At 40.1% G+C, this 22,930-nt stretch overlaps 1 protein-coding gene across 1 annotated transcript in view; it reads left to right on the forward strand.

Moving 5' to 3' along the window:
- RHBDD2 (rhomboid domain containing 2) overlaps positions 1-19,220 on the forward strand; it is a 131,295-nt gene extending 112,075 nt beyond the window's left edge. The window contains exon 4 of the mRNA XM_044053781.1: positions 16,445-19,220. Coding sequence (XP_043909716.1) covers positions 16,445-16,943 — 499 coding nt within the window. The 3' untranslated portion in view covers positions 16,944-19,220. The remainder of the gene's footprint in view (positions 1-16,444) is intronic.
- The last annotated feature ends 3,710 nt before the right edge of the window (positions 19,221-22,930 follow it).

A 22,930-nucleotide genomic window follows, 5' to 3' on the forward strand; every position in this document is an offset into this window, starting at 1 on the left:
TGGTTGATTTCTTTGAAACAGTCACCAAGGCCATTGACGAGGGGAAGGTGGTCCACACAGCCTACCTGGACCTCGCAAAAGCCTTCGATACAATACCCCACTCAGGCATTATAGATAAGCTCACCAGCTTAAATATAAACCCCTATGTCACTAGATGGATTGCAAATTGGCTCAAGGACAGAACCCACATGGTTAGAATTTCTGGAGCCATGTCAGACTCCAAACCAGTTACAAGTGGTGTCCCACAACGTTCAGTCCTGGGACCTCTCTTGTTTGGTATATATTTCTCAGAGGTACAGGCCAACATGGAAGGACTGTGGCTGACCAAGTTCGCAGATGACTGCAAACTGGGCGCCTTAATCGACTCTCCAGCCGACACAAGCATCCTCCAAAAGGGCCTCATAGAAACAGACAACTGGTGCCAGAGCCATGGCCTCAAGCTAAACGCCAAAAAGTGTATAGTCATCCCCTTTGGCAAAAACAGAGTGCCCACAAATTACCACATAGGTGGTAATCCATTAAGTACAGAAGAAGTAATTAGGGACCTGGGGACCCAAGTTGATAGCAGTCTCTCATTTGACAACCACGTGGCCAAAGTGGTTAGAAAAACATTTTATATAGCCCACCTAATCATGAAGGGATTCACGTCTAGATCAGGGGACGTCATCGTGCCTCTTTACTCATCCCTCATCAGGCCCATAATTGAGTACAATGCCCCTTTTGGGATGTACCTTACCAGACACCTGCAGCAACTGGAAAGACCCCAAAAGTACCTCACCAAGAGGATCAAAGGGCTCAAACAGATGCCATATGCTGCCCGGTTAAAGAAACTCCAGCTCTACTCAGTGGCATACCGCCTGTTCAGAGGCGATCTGTGCCTGACGTATAAAGCCATGTCCAACCCGGAATTAATAGACAGGCTGCACCTCAGAAAATCCAAATCCCATCGAGCTACGCGCTCGAGAGACTTGAACCTCAGCACTGAAATAAATAGGACATGCTGGAGAGACAGATTCATAACCCAGAGGCTCCCTTCACTCTGGAATAAAATCCCAGTCCAGGTTAGGCAGAGTCCCTCATTGACTCTCTTCAAGAGGAATCTTGATGAGTGGATGGGAGATCGTAGGTTTACCCCGGATATCACTTCTGTGTCACTGTTAGACAGAGGCACAGTATACTAACCTCGAAAAAGGGCATAGCAAAATAAATTTAAAATGGGTGGCGAAAGCCAAACGCATTCTGGCTAGGCTTATAAATGCCCTAGGGCAGATAGCCTAGTATGAACCTATGAACCTATGAATGTTGATGCTTTGTTACATAGACTTTGTGCACTGAGAGTACAAAGTTTAAGACTTTTATGGGTAGGGGGGTGGTTAGAGTGAGGAGTGTTTGTATTTTGTGGTGTTAGGGCCGGGATTTGGGTGTATATCACCTGTTAAGTGGAGGATGTTGATGATACTTAGTTTTGTGGGTTTAGGTTTTATTTTATGTAGAAGGGGAAATGTGTTATGAATTTAATGATGGGAGGTTTAATAGTAGTTGATAGCAGTTTTAGGTGGAAGTGGTGAAGGAAGTTAGATTTGATCAGAGAGGGGGAGATGATGTGGAAGTGTTTGGTAGTGAGTTGGTGATGTATTTTATGAGGAGGGGTATAAGAGAGAGGGGAGATGCATGGTAGAGTAGGAGGTAAGATTGTATAGGGGTATTAAGAATAGCAGAAAGATTAGGGGGGTGTGGAGTGTTTGGAAGATTTGGGAGGGCATGGTATTGAGCAGGAATCAAACTAAGGAATGAGAGGTAGTGGGTTCTGGGGATTTTAGGTATGAATAAAATGTGGGTGGGAAGGGGTATGTAGTGAGTGATGTATATATTGTGTGTGGTGTGAGTGGGTGGGAGAGGCTGAGTAAAAGATGATCCACAACACCAAAACTATCCACCACAACAGCAGAAAGGTCAAAACGAGTTTATTGTACAAAAATTCAGGTTGAAATTCAAGTTAAGCACTTTCTTCCCCTAAAAGGGACTTCTTCAGAATAACTTGAAACAAAACCCCAGCTCTCTCATATATGTTAACAATCACATTATCACATCAATTAATCAATCAGTCAAATAGCCAATTAAAAACTATTGCACCATTAAGGTCATTAAAATTTGTACCAAATCTAAGCCATTGCATATAAAAATATGTGTAATAAAAATGTTATGAAAAATGTACAAACATACATGTGTATAAAAAGTAATAAATACGTGTGCCTATATACTTATCCCACAATATGTTTTAATTTTAACAAGCAGGATATGTTAATGCTTTCATTAATACCTGGATACTGGGTAGCATTTAACCTCATTTGCCACCTTAGTTCGCATATATCCAGGTGCACATCTAAGACCCTCCCCTGGTGGTCCTTCAGTAATTGCTGTAAAACCATAAACTTGAAAAAATGATCCTTATATTCCTGAATATGCCTGGTTAGGGCATTAATCATTTTTTAATTCCTTATATCCAATAAATGTTCACTGATCCTTTCTTTAAAACGCCTACATGTTTTGCCTACATAAAATATGGGACAATTTTGGCACTTGGCCAAATAAACATTCTTACTCTTACTACTGCAATTAAAATGCCCAGTTATATAAATAAATCTACCATTCAAGTTAATTCGGTCCTCAGTCTTAAAAATATTTCTGCAGCAGGACCCCATCCCACATTTACAATTGCCACAAGGCCTGAAATTGTACAATTCATCATTAAGGCCACTCATTTCCAAGATGTTTTTAAACAACCTATCTTTCCTATGTACTATGTGGTGTTTTACCCACTTTTTGGGCTACCTATTATGGTCAAATTGTAAAATGTCCTAATTGCACCTGATTATGTCAGCCACTGCTTTTGAATCAATATTAAATGTGGTAATAAAACTAAACCACACCTCTTTCCTGTCCTCTTTGCAGAAAGCATGAACAACAGGGACTGTTGCTAGTCCATTTCCCCTTGATAAAGTGTAATGCTGAGTGAAGTAAAGGAGGTTGTTGTAGATGCTAGTAGATGAATGCATAGTAAAGAGGATAGAAATAAAACAGTGTGAGTAGTAAGTAAGGTAGACTATACAATAGAGTTTAATAAGTAGATGGGGAACAGAGGTGAGGAAATGTGGGTGGGTTGGATAGAGAAGTGAGTAGGTCGGAGGGGTTAGGAGTTGGGTAGGGTGGATGTGTTCTTGGGGGTGGGGAGCAGGTTTGATTGGCTAAGTGGTAGGAGGGTATGGGTGGTGAGAGAATAAATCACAGGATATGGGGGTAGGTAGGGGAGTGGAGTGAACCGAGCGAATGGAGTGGGTTGCCACACGATGAAGAGAGGAAAAACATGCAGAAAACTATCAATCAAGTATCCTGCCACAGATAAGTGCTGGCAGGGAAAGGGTGTACTTAAGCTGCTGGGTGCTGCCTATGGGCAGAGCTTAATGAAGCCAACGCACTAATGTAGTGTACAAGACAGTCTATCAGCTAGGAGTAGGTGTGCCAGTTTTGGGAGAGAAGGGAAAAAAGTAGAGCGGGTGAGGGGCGGTAGGGGGTAGTAGCACTCCCATTAGTGTGCACACCACTGCTGTATCAGGCAGACTTATCTAATTAACATAGAGACTAAACTGGACATACACTTTTTACAGTCTTGTTAGGACATATTTCTTATTTCTGTGAAAACGGACGTATTTATGAGTATGCATAGGCTGCGGAGGTTAACAACTGTATGATATGGCAGGATTTGGAATCCATTTAGTATGTTCAGTACTTTCATGGAATGTAAACGGAATTAATAATCCAGTCAAGAGGGACAGATTATTTGGATCAGTCAAAAAGTGTAACCAGCAGTAGTCGCCCTTCAGGAAACGTACCTTGATTGTACAGAGCCAGTTTTATTGTTGGTGAGACATCAGCATATCTGGGAGGGAAAAGACTTAGAGTAATCATTTTATTTTCTTATTTTCTTTTTCTTTTCTTTTTAACTTTCAGGTGGTGAACCAGCTAAGTGAAGATAAAGGTAGATTTGTCAATGTAAAGGGTGTCTAGGTCAAAAGAAGCTGATTTTGGTAAATCTATATTTACCCCAGGAATAAAAGTTAAGTTAAGAATATTATGGTGACAGTATTGGCATTTGCAGAGTTCACACCAATCATTATGGAAAACCTAATGTTAGCACTTGATGAGGTATCGGTGGGGGGGGGGGATATTAAGAAAGCTGACAGCATAGGAGAAGTTCTTGAGACAGTATGTCAAGCAAGTAGGATGGGTGGATATTTGGATAGACTTTCAGAGGGAATCAGAAGATCAAGTTTGCATATATAGTCATTTCCTACTTTCCCTTAAATCTCACTTCTCCTGAAAATTATTCTGTATGTATTCCCATAAATTCCATTTATTTCTAAGTAATGTGCCCTTTCCCTTTTGTAAAGCTTCATCTTCCAGTTCTTTTATGACATTATAATATTCAATACTTCAAGTACAGTTTTAAATTTTGATTTCTATTTTCTAGTAATTGCGTTTTTAGAAGCTAATAGAAGTAAACTTAAGGCCTTACTATGTTTAGACAATTCAGATACTCTGTCCCAGTTCAAATGGAGCCTTTCCCTAGTTGCAGTCATTTGCTCCCCAGTATTTCTGATGGAGTAATCTGGATTTATTTTTTTTTAAATCTGCCAACTCATTACACTCCCAAAAACTCGTTACCAGCTACCTCTTTCTTTCCTGTCACACTTCCAATATTTGCTGTCCACCTGAGGAAAAATTCTTTGAAATCTGCTTGGGGTATAAAATTACCTATACAAACACTTTCAAGCAAAAATCCTAAACCTTTTGGACTGTGTTGCATACTTGGTAGCCATGCATATTTACTCCCATTGTTCACTTGTACATTGCTTTTCCAGTCTCTCTTTCCAAGCTTTTCTAACTCCCTCTGATTAATTCTTATAGATAGCTTGGAATATTTTATATGCTCTACTACTTACCCCCATTTTAACAGTAGCTTTTCTTCTAAATTCCGCTATAAACTCTAGGAAGACAGGTCTTTCGCACGGGACTCCCCTATCCCTTTCTCTTAGCTTATACTCTGATATCAGACCCAGATAGGGAAGGCATTCTGTTATCTGCAGTCCAAACTTATTGTCCTCATCCCACTCTAGTATCTTCCCCTCTCTGGTTATTTGCTGTCAATACCTTGGTTCCTTTGACAGTTTTCTCCAGTAAATTCTGGCCCCATCTCACCTCTTTTCTCTAACCCTACATGTAGTCATCCCTATTTGCAAAATCTCCTTCCTCCGTTCATGTGTTGGCTTAGTTCTTAAACTACATTCTGCAACTTTATGAATATAATATTCTATGAAGTAATCTCTTAAGGATCTTCATCAAAAATCCCACTCTCTCCTCATTTTTTGAACATCATCACCCTTTTCTACTTTGAATTATAACATTGTGCTTGTGTCGTACAGATTAACCTTAAATGTTTAGCTCTAAAATATCCCTTCAAACCAGTTAACCCTAAACTACCTTGTTTTGTTTGGAGGATCAACTTTTCCCAATTAAATGTTGCCCTATTTCCCTCCAAGATAAATTCCTTTAACTCTCTTTATTAGTTGTTATCCACAGCTTTTCCACTGCATATAAAAATATGCCTGACCTGTATATAAAATTAAAGGGACAAAAACATTTTCACTGCTCGTATCTTACTATCTATATCCATAAAAAAGAGTTTCCATTTTCTCAGTATTTTTATTGTCTTTTGTTTAGTTTCTTCCCACATATCCTTAGCTTCTATAACAGAAGCCTTTTTAATCCATACTCCCCATAAATATGGGTATTGCTAAACCAAGTCATGAGTGGATAAGTAATTTACTGCTATAACCTTTGTTTTATCTTTATTATTTTTATATCCTGAAAAGACTTTAAACTGTTTCAAAATGTTCTACAACACCAAGATGTTGTTTTCTGGATTTATCAAGTACAAAATAATATAATTTGCAAGTAAAGAAAACTTTTCTTGATTATCCTACCAATTATATCCTTGAATTTCTGAGCCACTTATTTTCTTTGCCATTGACTCTAAATATAAAGTAAATAACAAACAGGAAAGAAGACAACCCTATCTCTTTGCCCCTGTTCGTATACAACTTATTGGAGAAGAACCTTCCCATTTTAATTCTTATCACCAATCCTTCATATAGCCTCCTAACTAACCTCATCTCTGCAAACTTCACTAACCTAACCACCGACAATTGAGGCAACTCAGGATAAATATGGCTAGTCTTTTAAGGGCTCTAGGGCTGTTTTTTTCTTTTTTTTTTTAAACACGTTTACTGAATTATCACTTGTGACATAGGGAAATTTACATTTATACAAAAGTAATCCAACTGTATTAAAAAGTTCACATTTACAAACATACTTCACATATATTGCTATACATCATATAACTTAAGCAACATTACATAAATTATTCAGTTCCTGACCTTTCCTTTAAACAAGAAACATCTTTATTAAACAATCACTTACAACATAGGCAAATTATACATTTATGCAAATGAAAACAAACCACACGGACACAATCTTAGTTGCAAGCAATTTACATCACAAACCATACTGACAGATGCAGATATTATACATCACTTATAATCTACCTAATCATTTTCGGTCAAACATTACATAGCTCATTTAAGTCCTGCCTTCTTCTTTTAACTAATATAGACATAACACTGTAAAATCATGGTTTGACATTGAAATGGCTTTGTATGAGGCTAGGTCTGATGGCTGCTTACCCTCTTTATGTAATACAGCCTCCACAGCTGTCTTCCAAGATGCTGGTTATTCTCCTCCTTTTAAAATACTATTAAACAAAATCTTCTAGATTTATATAATTTTCTTCCCTCCTAGCTTCTAGCCTTCCACAGGAATATTACCTATTCCCAGAGACTTTCCTGTAGATTTATTATATATCGCCATTTTTATCTCATCTCTTCCTACCTTAACTATTAACTGTTGAGCCTCACCTTCTCTAATGCTGGCATACTTGAGTCTTACGTAAAGATTTCCATTTATGCTCTTTCTTTGTTTCCATATTCTCTGCTTTATACAAATTTTCATGAACTTTCCGAAATGTCTCTTATATCGCTACAAGTTTTCTGGTTATTTTTCTTATCATAGGCTTCCTAAGTTTAACGACAACCCTTTCGACTTCCTGTTGCAAGTCACTGTGCTAAAAATGTTTGCGCTCTGGAGTTAACAAAAATAGTTGCTTAACAGCAATATTTCTATACTCTTGCATTTTATTCAAATACTCCTTTATTTTCTCTTTAGCACTCTCCAGTACTCCTCTTGTTCTTTGAAATTCCCCTTATTCTGAAATACTTTTTTGTCACTCCCCTAAATAATTCCTGTTACTGCTTAACATTATCTCTTTTTCTTTTATTTACATCCCTTTTTCATTTTATCCCACTTACCAGCCATTCCTTCTGAAGAAATGTCTATCTTCTGTAATAACTCTCTAATAATTTCCACTACCCATTCATTTAATTCCTCTCTTTTAAACAAATAGGTAGGAAAGTGCCAAGTCTAATTTTTACTTTATTACTGGGAATTTTTATTTTAGTTTTTATCAGTGCCTGATTTGAAGTAGCTGTTGATGTGTGCTGAAGCTTTCAATTAAATGCACATGTTCCTGTGAAATATAATTTCTATCCAGTCCATACCTCTCAACTTCTTAATGTAAGAAGTCTGGACAAAGCCTGACAAAATTGGAGAACAAAGGCCCAAAAATAGAGACAGATTTTAAACATTGCTCGTATAAACTTAGAAAGTTTCTAGAATAACAGGGTTTGTATTGACATACTTTTTTGAAGGATTTGAAATCTGAAACTCAAATGTTATGTCACCTATCTAATGATTTTAAACCTCAGGTCATCTCAGTGATTTGCCTGAAAACCACAGATTTTTATGAATAATTGACCAAAAATATGAGGCAAAAATCTGGACATTCCTGCATAAATCTGGACAGTTGAGAGGTATGATCCAGTCTAGCTCAGTTAATATACCTAGGGGAATAATATGTAAATTCTGTCAGAATTCTTACTGCTGAATTCATGTCTTTCATACCAACTATTTTCTTAAATTTCTTAACAAAAATAAAACCTTTTTGGTATATTTTCCCGTCTAGGTCCCTGTTATACATACTATTACAAGTCAAATTCCAGCTCCACATATAAGTGATATTTCCTGCTGAAAGTTGATAATTTCTCCCAAAGTTTTCTTGAGCTCCATAATAGCAGCTTTTGATGGAAAAATAAATACATGCCTGTGTAATACTTCTCAATTGCAAATAGCCCCTTACAAACACAAATCTACCATTTTTGTGTTTTCCCCTCGTGTTGCTGTTTAAAAAGAGATTGTAAAATGTAGGGATTGGTTAATAGAGTTATTGAAAGAGTCTGTTTAAAAATTGGGTGATATACTTTAAAAAAGAGACAACTTAAGGGCCATATTATTTTATGCTTGGGAGTAAGAAGGAGAAATGGAAATAGCAGCTAATAAAATAATTGAGGGAATTACAATAGATATGTAGAGGGCATACAGACTTAGAAAGAAGTAAGATGAGTGAACTGAGGGTAATATGCAAAACTGTATAGACCAGAAACTATCAGGGAAATGCACTTTGCAAATATTAGCAAGGCTATTGAGTTATTAGCTAGAAGACTGTAATGGCAAAAAGTAAAAAGGATGGTTTTCAGCTTAAAAAAATGAAAAGAAGAGACTTTACCAGAAACCCCAGAGGAAGTATTTAAAGTGGTTAGGGATTACTGTAGTAAAGTATGTGGTTTCCCAGATGAGACTGAAAACAAAGCTCAAATAAAATGGAGAATTTAGATGGTTTGCTATTACCGAGCCTATGGGAAAGAGATGTGCAGGAGTTGGAGAATCACAGAGGGAGACTTTCAAAAGAAAAAAAAAATCAAGAGGGAAATCATAAGAGTCTGACAGCATATTTGTGGAAGTCTGTTTAGGAATTTAATAGGGAGTCTTTGGAAGAGATGTGATTGAGTTTGAATAATTGTATTTTGCTGGGATCAGAGGTATTACTGTTTGCTTCCAAGAGTTTAACTGTCTTAAAACAAAAGCTTACTTCCAATTCTGCTTGTGCAGAGGATAAGGAATTACATGATTTACTGCATGCCACTGAACAGGTTGGGAAGCATGGTTTACACTGTGGATTTGATGCCTTGGAGGCTTCCTGTAGGGCTGCGGCCTCTGGCACCGTTATTAGGAGGCATGCATGGCTAAAGGAACAAAATTTACCTGAACAGGTAAAAGCAAAATTATTGGATGCTCCTGTTCAGCCTAATGTGTTGTTTGGATCAAAAGCTGAAGAGGTGATTAAAAAGATGGAGGACAAGGCGAAGTCAATGCAAACAGTTAAAGATTTCTTACAAGTACAGCCTCCTAGATTTAGCAGGAATTGGCCTTCGAAAAATTGGTCCTTTCCCACTTCAGACAGGCCTCAGAGGGGAAGATATAGACGTCCCAGAGGTAGGCCTCAATCACAAGCTGCTTATAGACCAAGACAGTGGACTGCTTCCACCCCTAGGGGAGGGGAGGACAGGCCGCAGTCTCAAAGGAAACAAACTCAATGACTGCCTCTGTTGGGCTGCAGGAACGTCTTGCCTGGAAGCCCCTCTCGGAGGGAAACTCTCTCTTTTCTACCAAAATTGGACTCGTATAACCCAGGACAAATGGGTTTTGGATGTGATTTTAAGAGGTTACAAATTCCATTTTCATACCTTGCCAAGACCAAGCGGATGGCCAGACCTTCCAAAACATCAATGGACGGAGGCCTTAAACCAAGTGGAGGCTCTTTTGGCTATGAATGCCATAGAACTGGTACCTCTTTCAGAGATGGGAAAAGGGTTTTACTCAAGGCTCTTTCTAGTACCAAGAAAGCAAAATTCATGGAGACCCATTCTGGATCTATCGGTCTTGAACACCTTTCTAGAGATTCCAAAATTCAAGATGCTTACTTTACAGCAGTTACTTCCAATGCTGTCCAAAGATGCATGGATGGTGACTTTGGATTTAAAGGAGGCATACTTACACATTCCCATCAGGCAGGATCGCAGAAAATTCCTCAGGTTCAAGGCCGGATCGAGGCACTTTCAATTCTCTGCGCTGCCCTTTGGATTATCTACTGCGCCCAGGGTCTTTACCAAATGCCTGGCTCCAGTAGTAGCTTACTGCAGACTCAAGGGAATTCAAATTTACCCTTATCTGGACGATTGTTTAATTCAGGCAGACAGCAAGGATGTCTTACTCCAGCATCTAGACTTTGTACAAAACCTCCTCAAATTCCTGGGATTCTCTGTAAACATAAAAAAGTCAAATTTGACACCATCACAACAGATAACTTTTCTGGGTGCTCTTCTAAACTCTACAACCCAGATGGCATTTCTGACATCCGAAAAACAATTACAGCTGGCATCAGCTTTCAAAGCCTTGGCAACTCTAACCCATCTATCTGCAAGGAAATTCCTGCAGGCTTTGGGTTACATGGCCTCCTGCATCCTTCTCGTACCATATGCAAGACTACACATGAGGAAAATACAATGGTACCTAAAGTGTATGGTCTCAGCATTACCACAGTTTGGACATACTGATTCCTGTCCTTCCTTGCCTTCAAAAGGAATTTCTTTGGTGGTCCAGGGCATGTGCTCTAAACAAAGGGAAGCCCTTCCATGTACCTCCTGCCTCTCGGATTCTAACCACGGACGCCTCGGATTATGCTTGGGAAGCCCATTTTCTGGGCAGTTGTCTGCAGGGCCTATGGACAAAGGATCAGAAGCACCTGCATATCAACTTAAAGGAAATGTTAGCTGTTCAGAAAGCTCTATTGGCCTTCAGGAATCTCATACATCCAAGACAACTACTAATACGGACAGACAACACCACAGTTATGTGGTACATAAACAAGCAAGGGGGATCTCATTCCTACCCCCTTTGCCGACTAGCCATGGATTTATGGAACACAGCTCTAGCTTGCAATCTGGATCTTCAAGCTCAGTTTCTACCAGGAATACAAAACTTACTGGGAGACAGTATGAGCAGAAACCTTTCGGATCCACACGAATGGATGCTGGACACCAATGTATTCAGGATGATAACAGCAGAATGGGGATGTCCTCACATAGATCTCTTTGCATCCCATCTGAATCATCAGCTACAGAATTTCTGAACCAGGACATTCCACAGAGAGGCTTGGAAAGTGGATGCCCTGTCATTCAGTTGGAGGAACCTCTCGGGATATGCCTTTCTGCCTCTACCTCTTCTTCCACGAGTTTTATTGAAGATAAAACAAGACAAACCCAAGATGATAATCTTGTTGGCTCCAAATTGGCCTCGGCAGTTTTGGTATCCAACTCTATTGAACCTATGCCTGGAGCCTCCTTGGATTTTACCTCAGTTTCCGAACCTTCTGTCCCAACATCAGGGTCAGGTTCTTCACTCACATGTCAGAACTCTCAGCCTGGCGGCCTGGTTAATCCAGGACCTTTGATTTCTTCGTTCTTACCCAAGCAGGTTATGGATGTCATTTCAGAAGCCAGACGTCCTAGCACTAGGAAATCTTATGCAGGAAAATGGAAAAGATTTTGTTCCTGGATGCAGGCTCAGGATTCTGATCCTCTTCTTCCTAACATTTCTTTAATTTTACTTTACTTAACGGATCTCTTGCGTAAGGGTCTCTCTTTCTCTTCTATTAAGATCCATGCTTCTGCTATTTCTGCACATTATGATACAGACCCTCCCATCTTTTCCCACCAGCTCATGAGGCAATTCCTCAGAGGGGCTAAGAACTTACGACCTCCTAGATCTCCTCCCATTCCTGCTTGGGATCTCAACTATGTTCTGGAAAAGCTAACTTTGCCTCCTTTTGAACCTGCTGCTTCTTATTTTTCATCAGGACAGGGTATCTTTGAGGACCAATCCGACTTTCATGCCTAAGGTGGTTTCTAAAGTGGCTTTAAATCAAACTATCCACTTGCCAACCTTTTTCCCCACTCCTCAAAATAAAGGGGAAAGGATCTTACATTCCTTGGATGTACATCGACAGCTACGTTTTTACCTGAACAGAACCAAGGACATCAGAAAATCAGAACAATTGTTTGTCTCTTATGCTTCAATTCCCAAGGTAAAGCCATTTCTAAACAAACCATTTCTAAATGGATTGCTCATGGAATCAGATTTTGTTATTCACACCATGGAAAGCAAATCCCAGGGAGCATACGGACTCATTCCACCAAAGCTGCTGCCACTTCTGCAGCCTTCCTCAGGGGAGTTCCTACCAAGAACATTTTGGAAGCTGCAACTTGGAGTTCAGTGCATACTTTCTCTAAGCACTACAATTTGCCTCTCTACTCTAAGTCTAGGGCAGGCTTTGCCTCTGCAGTCTTGCAGGGCCTTTTAGCTGCCCCTCCTTCTTTATGACCACCTCCCTTTCTTTCAGCTTTGGGATTCTACCCTACAGTCATGACTGCAACAGTGAAACACGATGAACATAGTACAGTTGTGTACACCTACCATAAATGTAGATGTTCGAGTGTCTTCACTGTTGCAGTCTGGGTTTCCCTCCCTCCTGTCCCCTCTTATTTTTACTTTTGTGTGGTTCCTTTTTTCACCATTCTTCTGAGGTGTATTTGCATAGGTTTTGGGACCATTTTCATTTTGGGACTCCTGACATCTGGGGCAAGAAAAACTGGAGAAGATGGCGTCGGCTGTCAGCTTTATACTCCTGGCGCTCTGACATCAGGGAGCAGGGTTGAACAGCCAACGCCGGACCCAGACTTTGGGATTCTGGCCGACCGAGGGCTGCCTGCCGGCAGGGGAGAACCCTACAGTCATGACTGCAACAGTGAAGACACTCGAACATCTACATTTATGGTAGGTGTACACAACTGTACTTTCTCCCTGTGTTCGTGTGGGTTTTCTCCGGGTACTCCGGTTTCCACCCACAACCCAAAGACATGCATCTGGAACATTTCTCCCCGGGCCTCCACAGAAAATAGGCTCTGTCCTAGTTGGACTTTCCTGGTCAACAAAATGATAAATAAAAAAAAATAGGCTGCAACAGCCTCCATTTGGTCTTTACTCATGTACAAACTGTCATTGCAAAAGCACAGTGTCGCATAAACAATCCCTGTAGTGTTACAGTTGTAATGACCCATAATTTTAAAGATTCTTCCAAGGATGCAGCAGAACCTAAGTCAGCTCTGTTTTTTTGGAAGGCATTACTAACAGAACAGCCAGAAGTCTGGAAGGACCGAATATGGTCATAGTAACTTTCAGAATGGTTTCTAGAACAGTTGCCAGCAGCAAGGATACTGCAGTCCTCCTTCAGGGGGACAGCGATCTAATGCCTGAGATGTCTAACTTTCCCACTTTAGGAGCATTTGGTGGGTTCATCTCTTCCTCCACTTGGATGTGTGGCTGGTCATCACAGAAGGCATGTGGGTGAAGACCAAGTTATAAAGGATCTGTACAATTGTACTGGCTCCCCTTGCCAAATATCCCACCTCATCAGGGTAGTTTAGCAATAAGAGTTGTTTAAACTTTGTACAACAAGACCAATAAAAGATCCCCCAACAGATTACAAAGGGTCAGGATATTATTCCAGGTACTTTTTAAATCCCCAAAAGGCTAAAGACTTCAGAGTGAGTGGCCTAAATAAGTTTTAATCTCCAAGACATTGTTTGGATGGTCACATCACACGCTGACCTTCCTGGGTCTAGTTTAAAAAGAGAAAATTTTTAATTGTCAAAATTCATATGGTTAAGACCATATGACTGATATTTTAAAAAGTCAAAAATCAAGGAAACACCACAATGAGTGTTTTTGTGTGTGGGGGGCAAGCCCCCATACACCCCCACCCCTGCTAATTATATATACCAACTCCAAGATCGCACTGTGGGGGGGGAGGGTGAAGTTGAAGGGATGGCACATTCCCCAATCCCGGCTGTATCGTGATCTCCATACAAGCTGTTGACCTTTTTTTTAAAATGTCAATCCTATGGTCTCAACCATATGAATTCCAAGGGTCTATAATATCGAATATGATGTTGACACGAGAATACCGAAAGCGCACTACATCGAATGTTTAAACGGAAAATCTCCGTAGGGGGAGATTTCCGTTTACTTCAATGTAGTGCGTTCTCGGAGTTGGTATATTTAAGTAGGGGGGTGGGGGGTGCAGGGTGGTTGCCCCCTGTCTACCCACTATTTAGTTTTTTTTTTGTTGTTGTTTTTTTTTTTTTGTTTCGATGGTTTAAGACTTTGATCACTAAAGTTCGATCTTTAGTGATTCGAAGTTTTAAACCTTCAAGATTATAATATAGACCCAAATTCCAACACTTTGAAAATTTGATCTACTAAACTAAACAACTAGACCCATCCTTCTGTAGATGTTAGGCGGCTAGATGTGCTTTTTGGGCTTTCAAGCTTTCTAGACAGAAACCTAGACAGACATGATCAATTCTTAACTCGTTCATTTGGTCTTACCTTGGCCTCCTATGGTGTTCAACAGACACTTTTCCATGGTTGCAGCAAACCAGAAGCTGCAAGAAATAAAGGTATTAACTGGTCCACTTGCTCCTAGGCACTGCAACACAGAACAGGTAGATTTCTGCTTGGAAGTCCCTCCTGAATCTTTTTTTCATTCTTTAGAAATTATAATGGGCTGTACAAAGTTTCAGTTGCTGCTTTCCCAGATGTTGACATTCACAGAATGCACTTTAGACATGCAGACTTGCAGAGGCTTCTGTTATAAAATGTGGTACTTAAGTGTATTTATTTTCGGATTGTCACAGTATTACTGTTTCTCAGAGTGCTGGATGTTGTCATGGCAGCAGTGATGTACATGGTTCCCATGCCCGGTTGTCCATGAGTGTTCTACAATTTTAACATTTCGGTGGTCCCATTTAGTAGATTGCATGTCATTTCATATCAGAATTTTCAGATTGCAAGTTACATTTCAAATGGTTGTGTCATCCTCCATACCTAACACTGGGCAGCTCATTCCAAGTACCCATTCCTGTAATTACGGCCACCGCAAATGCCACTGCCCTGGGGTTGAAAGGGGCATTGTCAAAGGCAGATGGTGCAAGGTGTATAGTTAAACTCAGACTGGATTGCCCATCAGTATTCCAGCAATGAGGGCAGTGTTGCACTGCATTGCTATAGCCATTCACACTGACAGTATGGCAATGCACTGCAATGTAAACAAGCAAGGGGATCTCATGCCTAACACCTCTGTCAAGAAACAGTGAGGGTTTGGAAATGGCAACACAGTGCTTTCTGACTGTAAACCAATCCTGGGAAAGTTCATCACAGTTGCTGTGTGCTGATAACCTATGAGTGGTCCTTCAGACCATCTGTAATTCAGTCCATTTGTAATAGAAAAACTCTTCTGTCACTGGGGAAAACCTTGTTGATAACCTCTAGTTATGTTGAATAATGCTGAGTGCATCAACTTGTCTTTCCCCATGCTCCTCCATCCATGGGAATGTTAAAAGGTGCTGTTGTCCAGAAGTGTTCCCATATTCTGAAATTCCCACAGAAACTAAGCAGAACAAGTTCAAATTTGTTGTTATAGTTTTGTTTTTCCTGCAAGTGTGGTTTCCTTTGCTAAGGCCTCATTTTCTAGAAAAGGCTATATGTCTGAGGCCCTTCAGACCTGTCATGAGCCACCTTTGTGCAAGTCTCACCTGGGTCTTCACTCACTCCTCTTAACAACATAGTTACTAAAGTTGCAGTAATGGCCAGGGCCGTTCGTACCCCATGCCGGTAGTCCAGATACGGGTATTGGAAAAATGGACAGGATTAAAAGGCACATTTTTCTGTATGGGTACTTAAAGCCTTGAATCTCTTCACAGCTCCGGAACCAGCACTGCAGTCTAACACTAAATGAATCTGTTCTTCTCTTAAGGTGAGTTTTGTGCAGATTTTGTCAAGGTTTAAATGGTTGTGATGAAGACAGCAAGGGAACTTGAGTATACACAAAGTAGAAGGTAAGCCAGAAATTTAGAGACGTAGCCAGATCTGATCCTGTAACAAACATAGTAGAGGCTTGAGGCAGATGTAGAAACCATGTGATGTCAGTTTGTTGAGAGTATGTGTTCTGTGTTATCTTAATAAATGTTTTGGCACACATTACTTTTAAAAGTTGCAGCCATTTGCAATAAATTTGAATCATATTAGTTTGCTTAGTCAGAACTGTGCTTTCCTGTCTGCTTAATTCTTAACCAGGTTTACCAGGTAAGTAAGAGCACCATCATACAGGCTACACTGAGTAGTGCATCGCACCTTCTGAGAAGCATCCAATTGAAAATGATATACTGAAATGATTTAAAATTGTTTTGTTCTTTTTCAGGATTAATCCTATCCCAGGATCATATCCCACCCAAGCGTATTACTCTCCAGCAGCTACTGCATTTAATCAAGAAACATATCCAGTCACCAGCAGACATGGGTCATGGCAGGCTCCAGGCCAGAGCTATCCCTCTGTGTATGAACCTGTGTCTCATTACAGTCCAGTTCACAGTCATGGATACGATCCGCATCATGGCTATCAGCCACATCATGGATACAGGCCAAGGACAGAAGCCAACATGAACAGTTCTAGTGCTCCTTTGTCTTCCCATGGGCATTGTGGTGTTTCTGTTGATGGTTCTTCCAGTATGACTGGAGAATATTCAGCCAATAACTTAAAATATTCTGCAGCCTCCTGCACTCAGTCCCAGGCTTCAGTACTGCATGGTGGTTACAGACTAAATTCACAGCAGGAAAAACTGTTCATTGATGGCTCTGCTAGATTTTCAGTGCCTTCCTCTGCATCACAAGCATATGGGAGTCTGACTGCTGATCAGTGATTACCATTTCCTTGCTGGGAACTGCTGATGTAGTCAGAAGGCTAATAATTACAGGTTTAACTGGGTTCTATTCCTGCCTCACAGAAATGTAGTTGTATTTGGTGTGAATGAAGCAAATGTGCAACACAAAACATATCAAACTGTTTAATTTTTGTATTTTTGAAAATTGTTATCCCCTGAACTCGGTGTGTAAAGTTTTACTTTTACTATGCTAAAAAAAAAAAAAGAAAAAGTTCTCTCTGGTTTGTTCAGTTCATATGCAGCAAGTTGTTTTGCATACTGTCTTGCTCATTTCTCAGATGAGTTCCAATGAAGTACCAGGAACTTGAAGAGGTCTAATTGTGTTTGTCTTTAGCAAGAATTCAGCCTATATTGTCAAGACTCCAAGAGTTGTGCTGCGGACTATAGCTTACACTACATCACAACTAATAAGCATGAGCACTTATTGTGGGGTGCAAGGCTGAAAGGATTGGCTTCATGTTAGCATAAATGAGTGTCTAACATGCTGCAGCATTCAACTCCATTTCTAGATGACTACTGTGTAAACATGATTACTGCTTGGAGTTAAGGTGCCTACTGCAGTTGAAAAACATTTAATGAACGGTAAGTGAGGATCACAGATATCTCTGACTTGCTTATCTAGTAGTGTCATCCTATCTACGTGTGTGTGTGTGTGTGTGTGTGTGTGTGTGTTTTCCCAGTTTGCCGGGTGTTAGTCTACTGAACAAATGACATACTTATTTATGTAGTAAGGCATGACTCAGTACATCATCATGAAGAAACTGCCATGGATACGGTAAAGCACAACCAGCACACTACGTGTTACTTTGCCGAACCTTATGTTGTACATTGTTGTTAAGTATATTGATACTGTAGAGTGGTTGCATTTTGCCCATAGTCTCTTGTGGATTTTGAGGTGACAGATGTAGGTTGTGAGGTGCTTTCTTGCTGTGGAAGCATAGGTTTATGAGTCAACTGATTCCTTGTTTGCCTTCTGTCTTGAAGCCTTTATGGGCAAATCCCTAAGCTGCTAGCATGGGTGTACATGCTACTTGTCTTATTAGCATAGCATAGTCTATCTTCATGCCTGCTGCAGTGATCTGCATGCAACTCAGAGTCTACATTGGGGATGGAGTTTTGCACCTTTTGAGGTAAGTGAGCCTGCGGAGGTCTGTCTCCTTCAACCCACAGGCAACTAAACAGCTAACAGAGCTTGAGTCATCATTGTCATAGATGGACTCTATATTCTTACATCAGTAGACCAGCTGCATCTTCTGTACCTCAAACAACATAGCAGATTACTTAGGATTCATATATTGTATAGAACAAATGTAATATGTTTTTAACTTTGTGTTCAAGCTCAGTAATTATCAAGCACCCTTATTTTATATGATTTTTCCTTGCATGTGCTCTCTCGCCCTGTTTTTTTTTTCTAAAAGTAGTATGTTTTGTCTGCTTAACTTCAGCTGTTACCAGGCACCCTTATTTTATATGATTTTTTTTTTTGCATGTGCTCCCTCGCCATGTTTTATAATTTGCCATCTTTGCAACAAATGAGATGCTTGCAGTGTTCTGAATTCAAGCATTTAAATCGTGTTGTAATGTACACACACTTTCACATTAGGGTTAACTGTAATTGGGGCTTTTGTTTTCTTTGTAGTAAGAAAAAATGGTGTACATTGTCCTGGCCTGTAATCTGCACTAGATAAATGGGAAATTCTCCATGGTTAGTAAAGCTTGTATCAAGGGTTAACATGTTGAGTGCACAAATACTTCATTCTGGTTTATGTGTTTGTATGTAGTAATAGGATTGTTATGAAAATAGATATTACAAATCCATTTTTACCAAAATCATTAACGCTATCTCCGACATTCCACACACGTAACTGTCAATAAATGTATTTTCTTCACTGTTCAGTGCTATTTCAAGCATACAACCCTCCCTCCATGCATCATGCGTGCGTGTGCACACACACACTCACTGTAGGAATTTGCTGACATTAAAGAATGCAACATCCTCCCATACCAAGCATATTGCTTACTCTAGCCCTATGTAAAGTAAGCTCCTCCAAAACCAAAGCTATATGTAGTTTAAAAGTACAATACATACACCATCTTCCTTTCACCTCATTTCTTTAAAAAAAAAAGTATATGCGTAAAAAAAATACATGGTGTTCTCAAAGTAGCACCGCCCACCTAAATTCAACCTCATAAAAATGAGATTGATTCATATTAAGGCAAAAAAAAACTAAAAAAAAAAAAAAAAAAAAGATAAACCACTGATTGCAACTAGCCAGTCAGAAAACAACATTGCCAGCATAATAATCTCAGTTCTAACTTTCTAATGCAGAAGTGAAGAGCTTGGAAAATAAAATAAGAACCACTTTTAAAATTCATTCACTAACCAGATATCCTGAGAGTCACAGTGAAGGTTGCTTTTGGCAAAGAAATTAAATAACTGAACAAACTTGTGTATATTGACTTTTTTAAGTGTAAAAAAAAGCCTGAGTTTTCATAAACTCAAAATTGATTTGGTTAAGACCATATCATTGATTTTCCGAAACTCAAAAGATTTTGAATGGAGATCGTGGTACAGTGAGTATCGGGGAATTTACCCTTTTCGCCACTGTAGTGCGATCTCTGAATTGGTATATATAGTTTGCCCCCTGCAAAAATGTAGAAAAAAGGTAGATTTTTGTTGTTTTTCGAAGTTGGATCATAACATCCCGACAATATGAATTTCAAGTTTCTGAAAACTCGAGCTTCAGACAGACCCATATATGTGTGTGTGTGTATGTGTATATATATATATATATATATATATATATATATATATATATATATATATATATATATATAGTAGATGTGTGTGTATATATATATATATATATATATATATAGATATGGATGCTAACAAGCAGTTTACATTTAAACATTTTACCACTGAAAAAGTGTTTTAGCAATATTGTTTTTAGGCAGAGCCATATTTTTAGTGAAGTACAGAGCCATAAAGGTCAGCCACAGATCTGCGGGTTGCAGATATTTTTTGCAAGCCATGATTCATGCAAGTAAAACATGGCTTACAATACTAATGACTTAATGTAGCCATCACTACAGTACTGAAATGTATAAAAAAAATAACCGAATCTACAAAAAATAAATACAGTTAAACAGCATCTCTCAACTGAAGTATAAAAACCACCCATGAAACACTCCATTAATTAAACAAATGTGGAGATTACATGAAGCACTGTTCAGTTGTTAAAAATTACAGTTACCCAGCCCACAATCAGTGAGAAACAGTAATGCAAACCTATTAAAAGTGCACAGATGTGTGGGTATCTTTTTACTGTAATAAATGAGATATCTTGCACAGGAGATAGGGAACTCTTGTTTGTGATAACTGTAAATCTTCCAGTGCATGATATGTAATGTCTTACATACCATATTTCCAGTTATTATAATGTATGCATAGTAGAATTTTTTTTCATTGTACTTGTAACTTACCTAAACCTGGAAAACTAAGATCTTGTATGTTACATCCAGGTGAAACTGGATGTTGTGACAAGGCTGTAATACTTAAAAAGTACAACACATTACATATTTGGTAGGTCCCATAGTGGTCAGTTTTAAAGTAATAAAGATGCTGTGAGAGATATTCATCATAATTCAGCTATGCTTTATTTTCCCTGCTTATGTTTCCCTTTGTAAGCTTGAACATGCATTATTGTCATGTTCAGTTTTACTACATTCCATAAACCATTTATCTTCCTCCCCGTGAAGTAAGTTAGAGACATTTGTTGTGCTGTGTATTAGGAGTGCAGATGTTCATCGTGCATACAGCTGCAGTAATCACAGATGGGTTTTCTGCCGTCAGGCGGGTCCTCGGTCGGCCGAATTCCAAAGTCTAGGTCCGTCGTCGGTTGCTGTCGCTTTCTTTCCTGACGTCAATGAGGCAGGGGTATATAAGACACAGCTGACACCATTTTCTTCAGTCTTTTTTGCCGTGCGGTGCCCGAAGTAGAAGCAGAAGCAGTTCGCAAGTGCCGGTCGGCCAGCTCCTGAATTTACGAAAAATTGGAAACCGAAGTCTTCATTAAAGCTAAGTACCCCGTTGGGGAAACTTTTCTTGCCTCAGACCGATGTCAGAAAAAGTTAACAATTGTATTTCTTGTGGGAAGCAAATACCGCATAAGGATTTCCATTCCCTCTGCATACCTTGTTTAGGCCCAGACCACGACGTCTCGGCTGTCGCTGGCGCTACTTTCAATAAACGCACTATTAAGCGTCGGGCGGAGTTCGCCCAACACTTTTTTGGTAAAGCCTTTGATTATAAAATGTCGTCGGAGTCTCAGACTACCATTTTGTCCAAAAAATGCAAGGACCAGGACCGACACGCGAGGTCCACGGTCCCCACCGACGCCACGCCAAAACCGGCTACACGTGGTCCTGTTCTCAGCGAGACACCTATGCAGTCCCTGATTACCGACAACACTTCTTTGGCGGTGTCTTCTGTAACCGAGACCGCAGGTACCTCGGCCCATACCCAGACTACAACCACCGAAGCCACTGTGAGCGTTGAGCCTCCTAATGTGGACAGGTCCACTTCCACCCATGGTGTCTTTAGACCCTCATCTTCCTTTTCCATTAAGGCCTTTACTAAGTCCAAATCAGCCAGGCATCCCAAGAGGCCTGTTGCACAGGGCCCATCCCCAGGCCCCATGCCTAAAAAGCAGATGCTTAAAATGGCTGAGGATTTAATTACTCTTATCAGGGTCCCCAACCCCCTCCAGACAAGAGACCCAGAGTGGAGGAAGATTCTCCCTCTTCTGATCAGGGCTCCATTTTTTCAGAACATTCTGATGTAGAGGAACACTCTTACTCCACATTTGAAGATTCTGATGCAGAGCAGTTCATTCCTTCTGTATCTCCTCCTGAGGATTTTTCTTTTGGAGAAACCTTGCACACCTTGAGGGAACACTTCCATTGGGAAGGCCAAGACTTTTCTGATTCCAAGAAAAGACTTAGGGAATTTCTTTTGTTACCTTAGCACAGACCTCTGGCGATACCTCCTGTCTTGGACGTACTTGATGATGTTTATTCGGAGGCTTGTCTTAATCCGGATTCCCTGCCTCCTGCCCCAGTCAAGCCTGATAGGTACTACAGAGTTCCTAACTCTCACCAGTTTCTTTACAAAAGCCGTAATGCTGACCCTGAAACAATTTCTCAAGGCCCCAAGGGAATGAAGGTCTCTACTGCTAAGAATCCACTACCTTCCGAAAGAGAGTCAAGATCCTTAGAAAGGTGGGGAAAGAAGGTATATACCTCGGCCACCCTAGCCATGAGGGCCTTAAATTGTCAGTTTCATATGCTTAAATATCAGCAGTTTCTGTTAGCACAATTAAGAAATAAAATGTCTCAACCTGAACAACTAGATTTGAAGGAGTTGCATGATATGATGCATAGTGCAGAACAAGTAGGTAAACACACCTTACAATGTGGCTATGATGCCCTAGAGGCCTCAAGTAGAGCTGCTGTTACAGGATCAGTCATTCGTAGACATGCATGGCTTAGGGAACAAATCTTGCCTGATCATGTGAAAGCTAAACTACTAGATGCTCCTTTACAAAAGGATGTACTATTTGGTACTAATGCTGAGGAGATACTACGGAAAATGGAAGAAAAAGCCAAATCTATGCAAACTGTCAAAGCTTTTCTACAGGTTCAACCACCACGTTTTAGCAGAAATTGGCCTTCTAAAAAATGGTCCTTTCCAGCCACAGACAAGCCCCAAAGAGGTAGATACAGGCGCACAAGGGGCAGAGGGCAATCCACAAGGATCATATAGAGGCAGGCAATGGCAAACTCCAGCACCAAGAGGTGGCGAAGACAGTGCACAACAATACAGGAAACAAACCCAATGACTTCCTCCTTTCCATGCCAAGCAAGTATCAGCTGGCAGCACCCTTGGGAGGAAAGCTGGCATT

This window comes from Protopterus annectens, chromosome 13.part0 (genome assembly GCF_019279795.1).
Source record: "Protopterus annectens isolate FY-2018-M chromosome 13.part0, PAN1.0, whole genome shotgun sequence".
Lineage (NCBI taxonomy): Eukaryota > Metazoa > Chordata > Ceratodontiformes > Protopteridae > Protopterus > Protopterus annectens.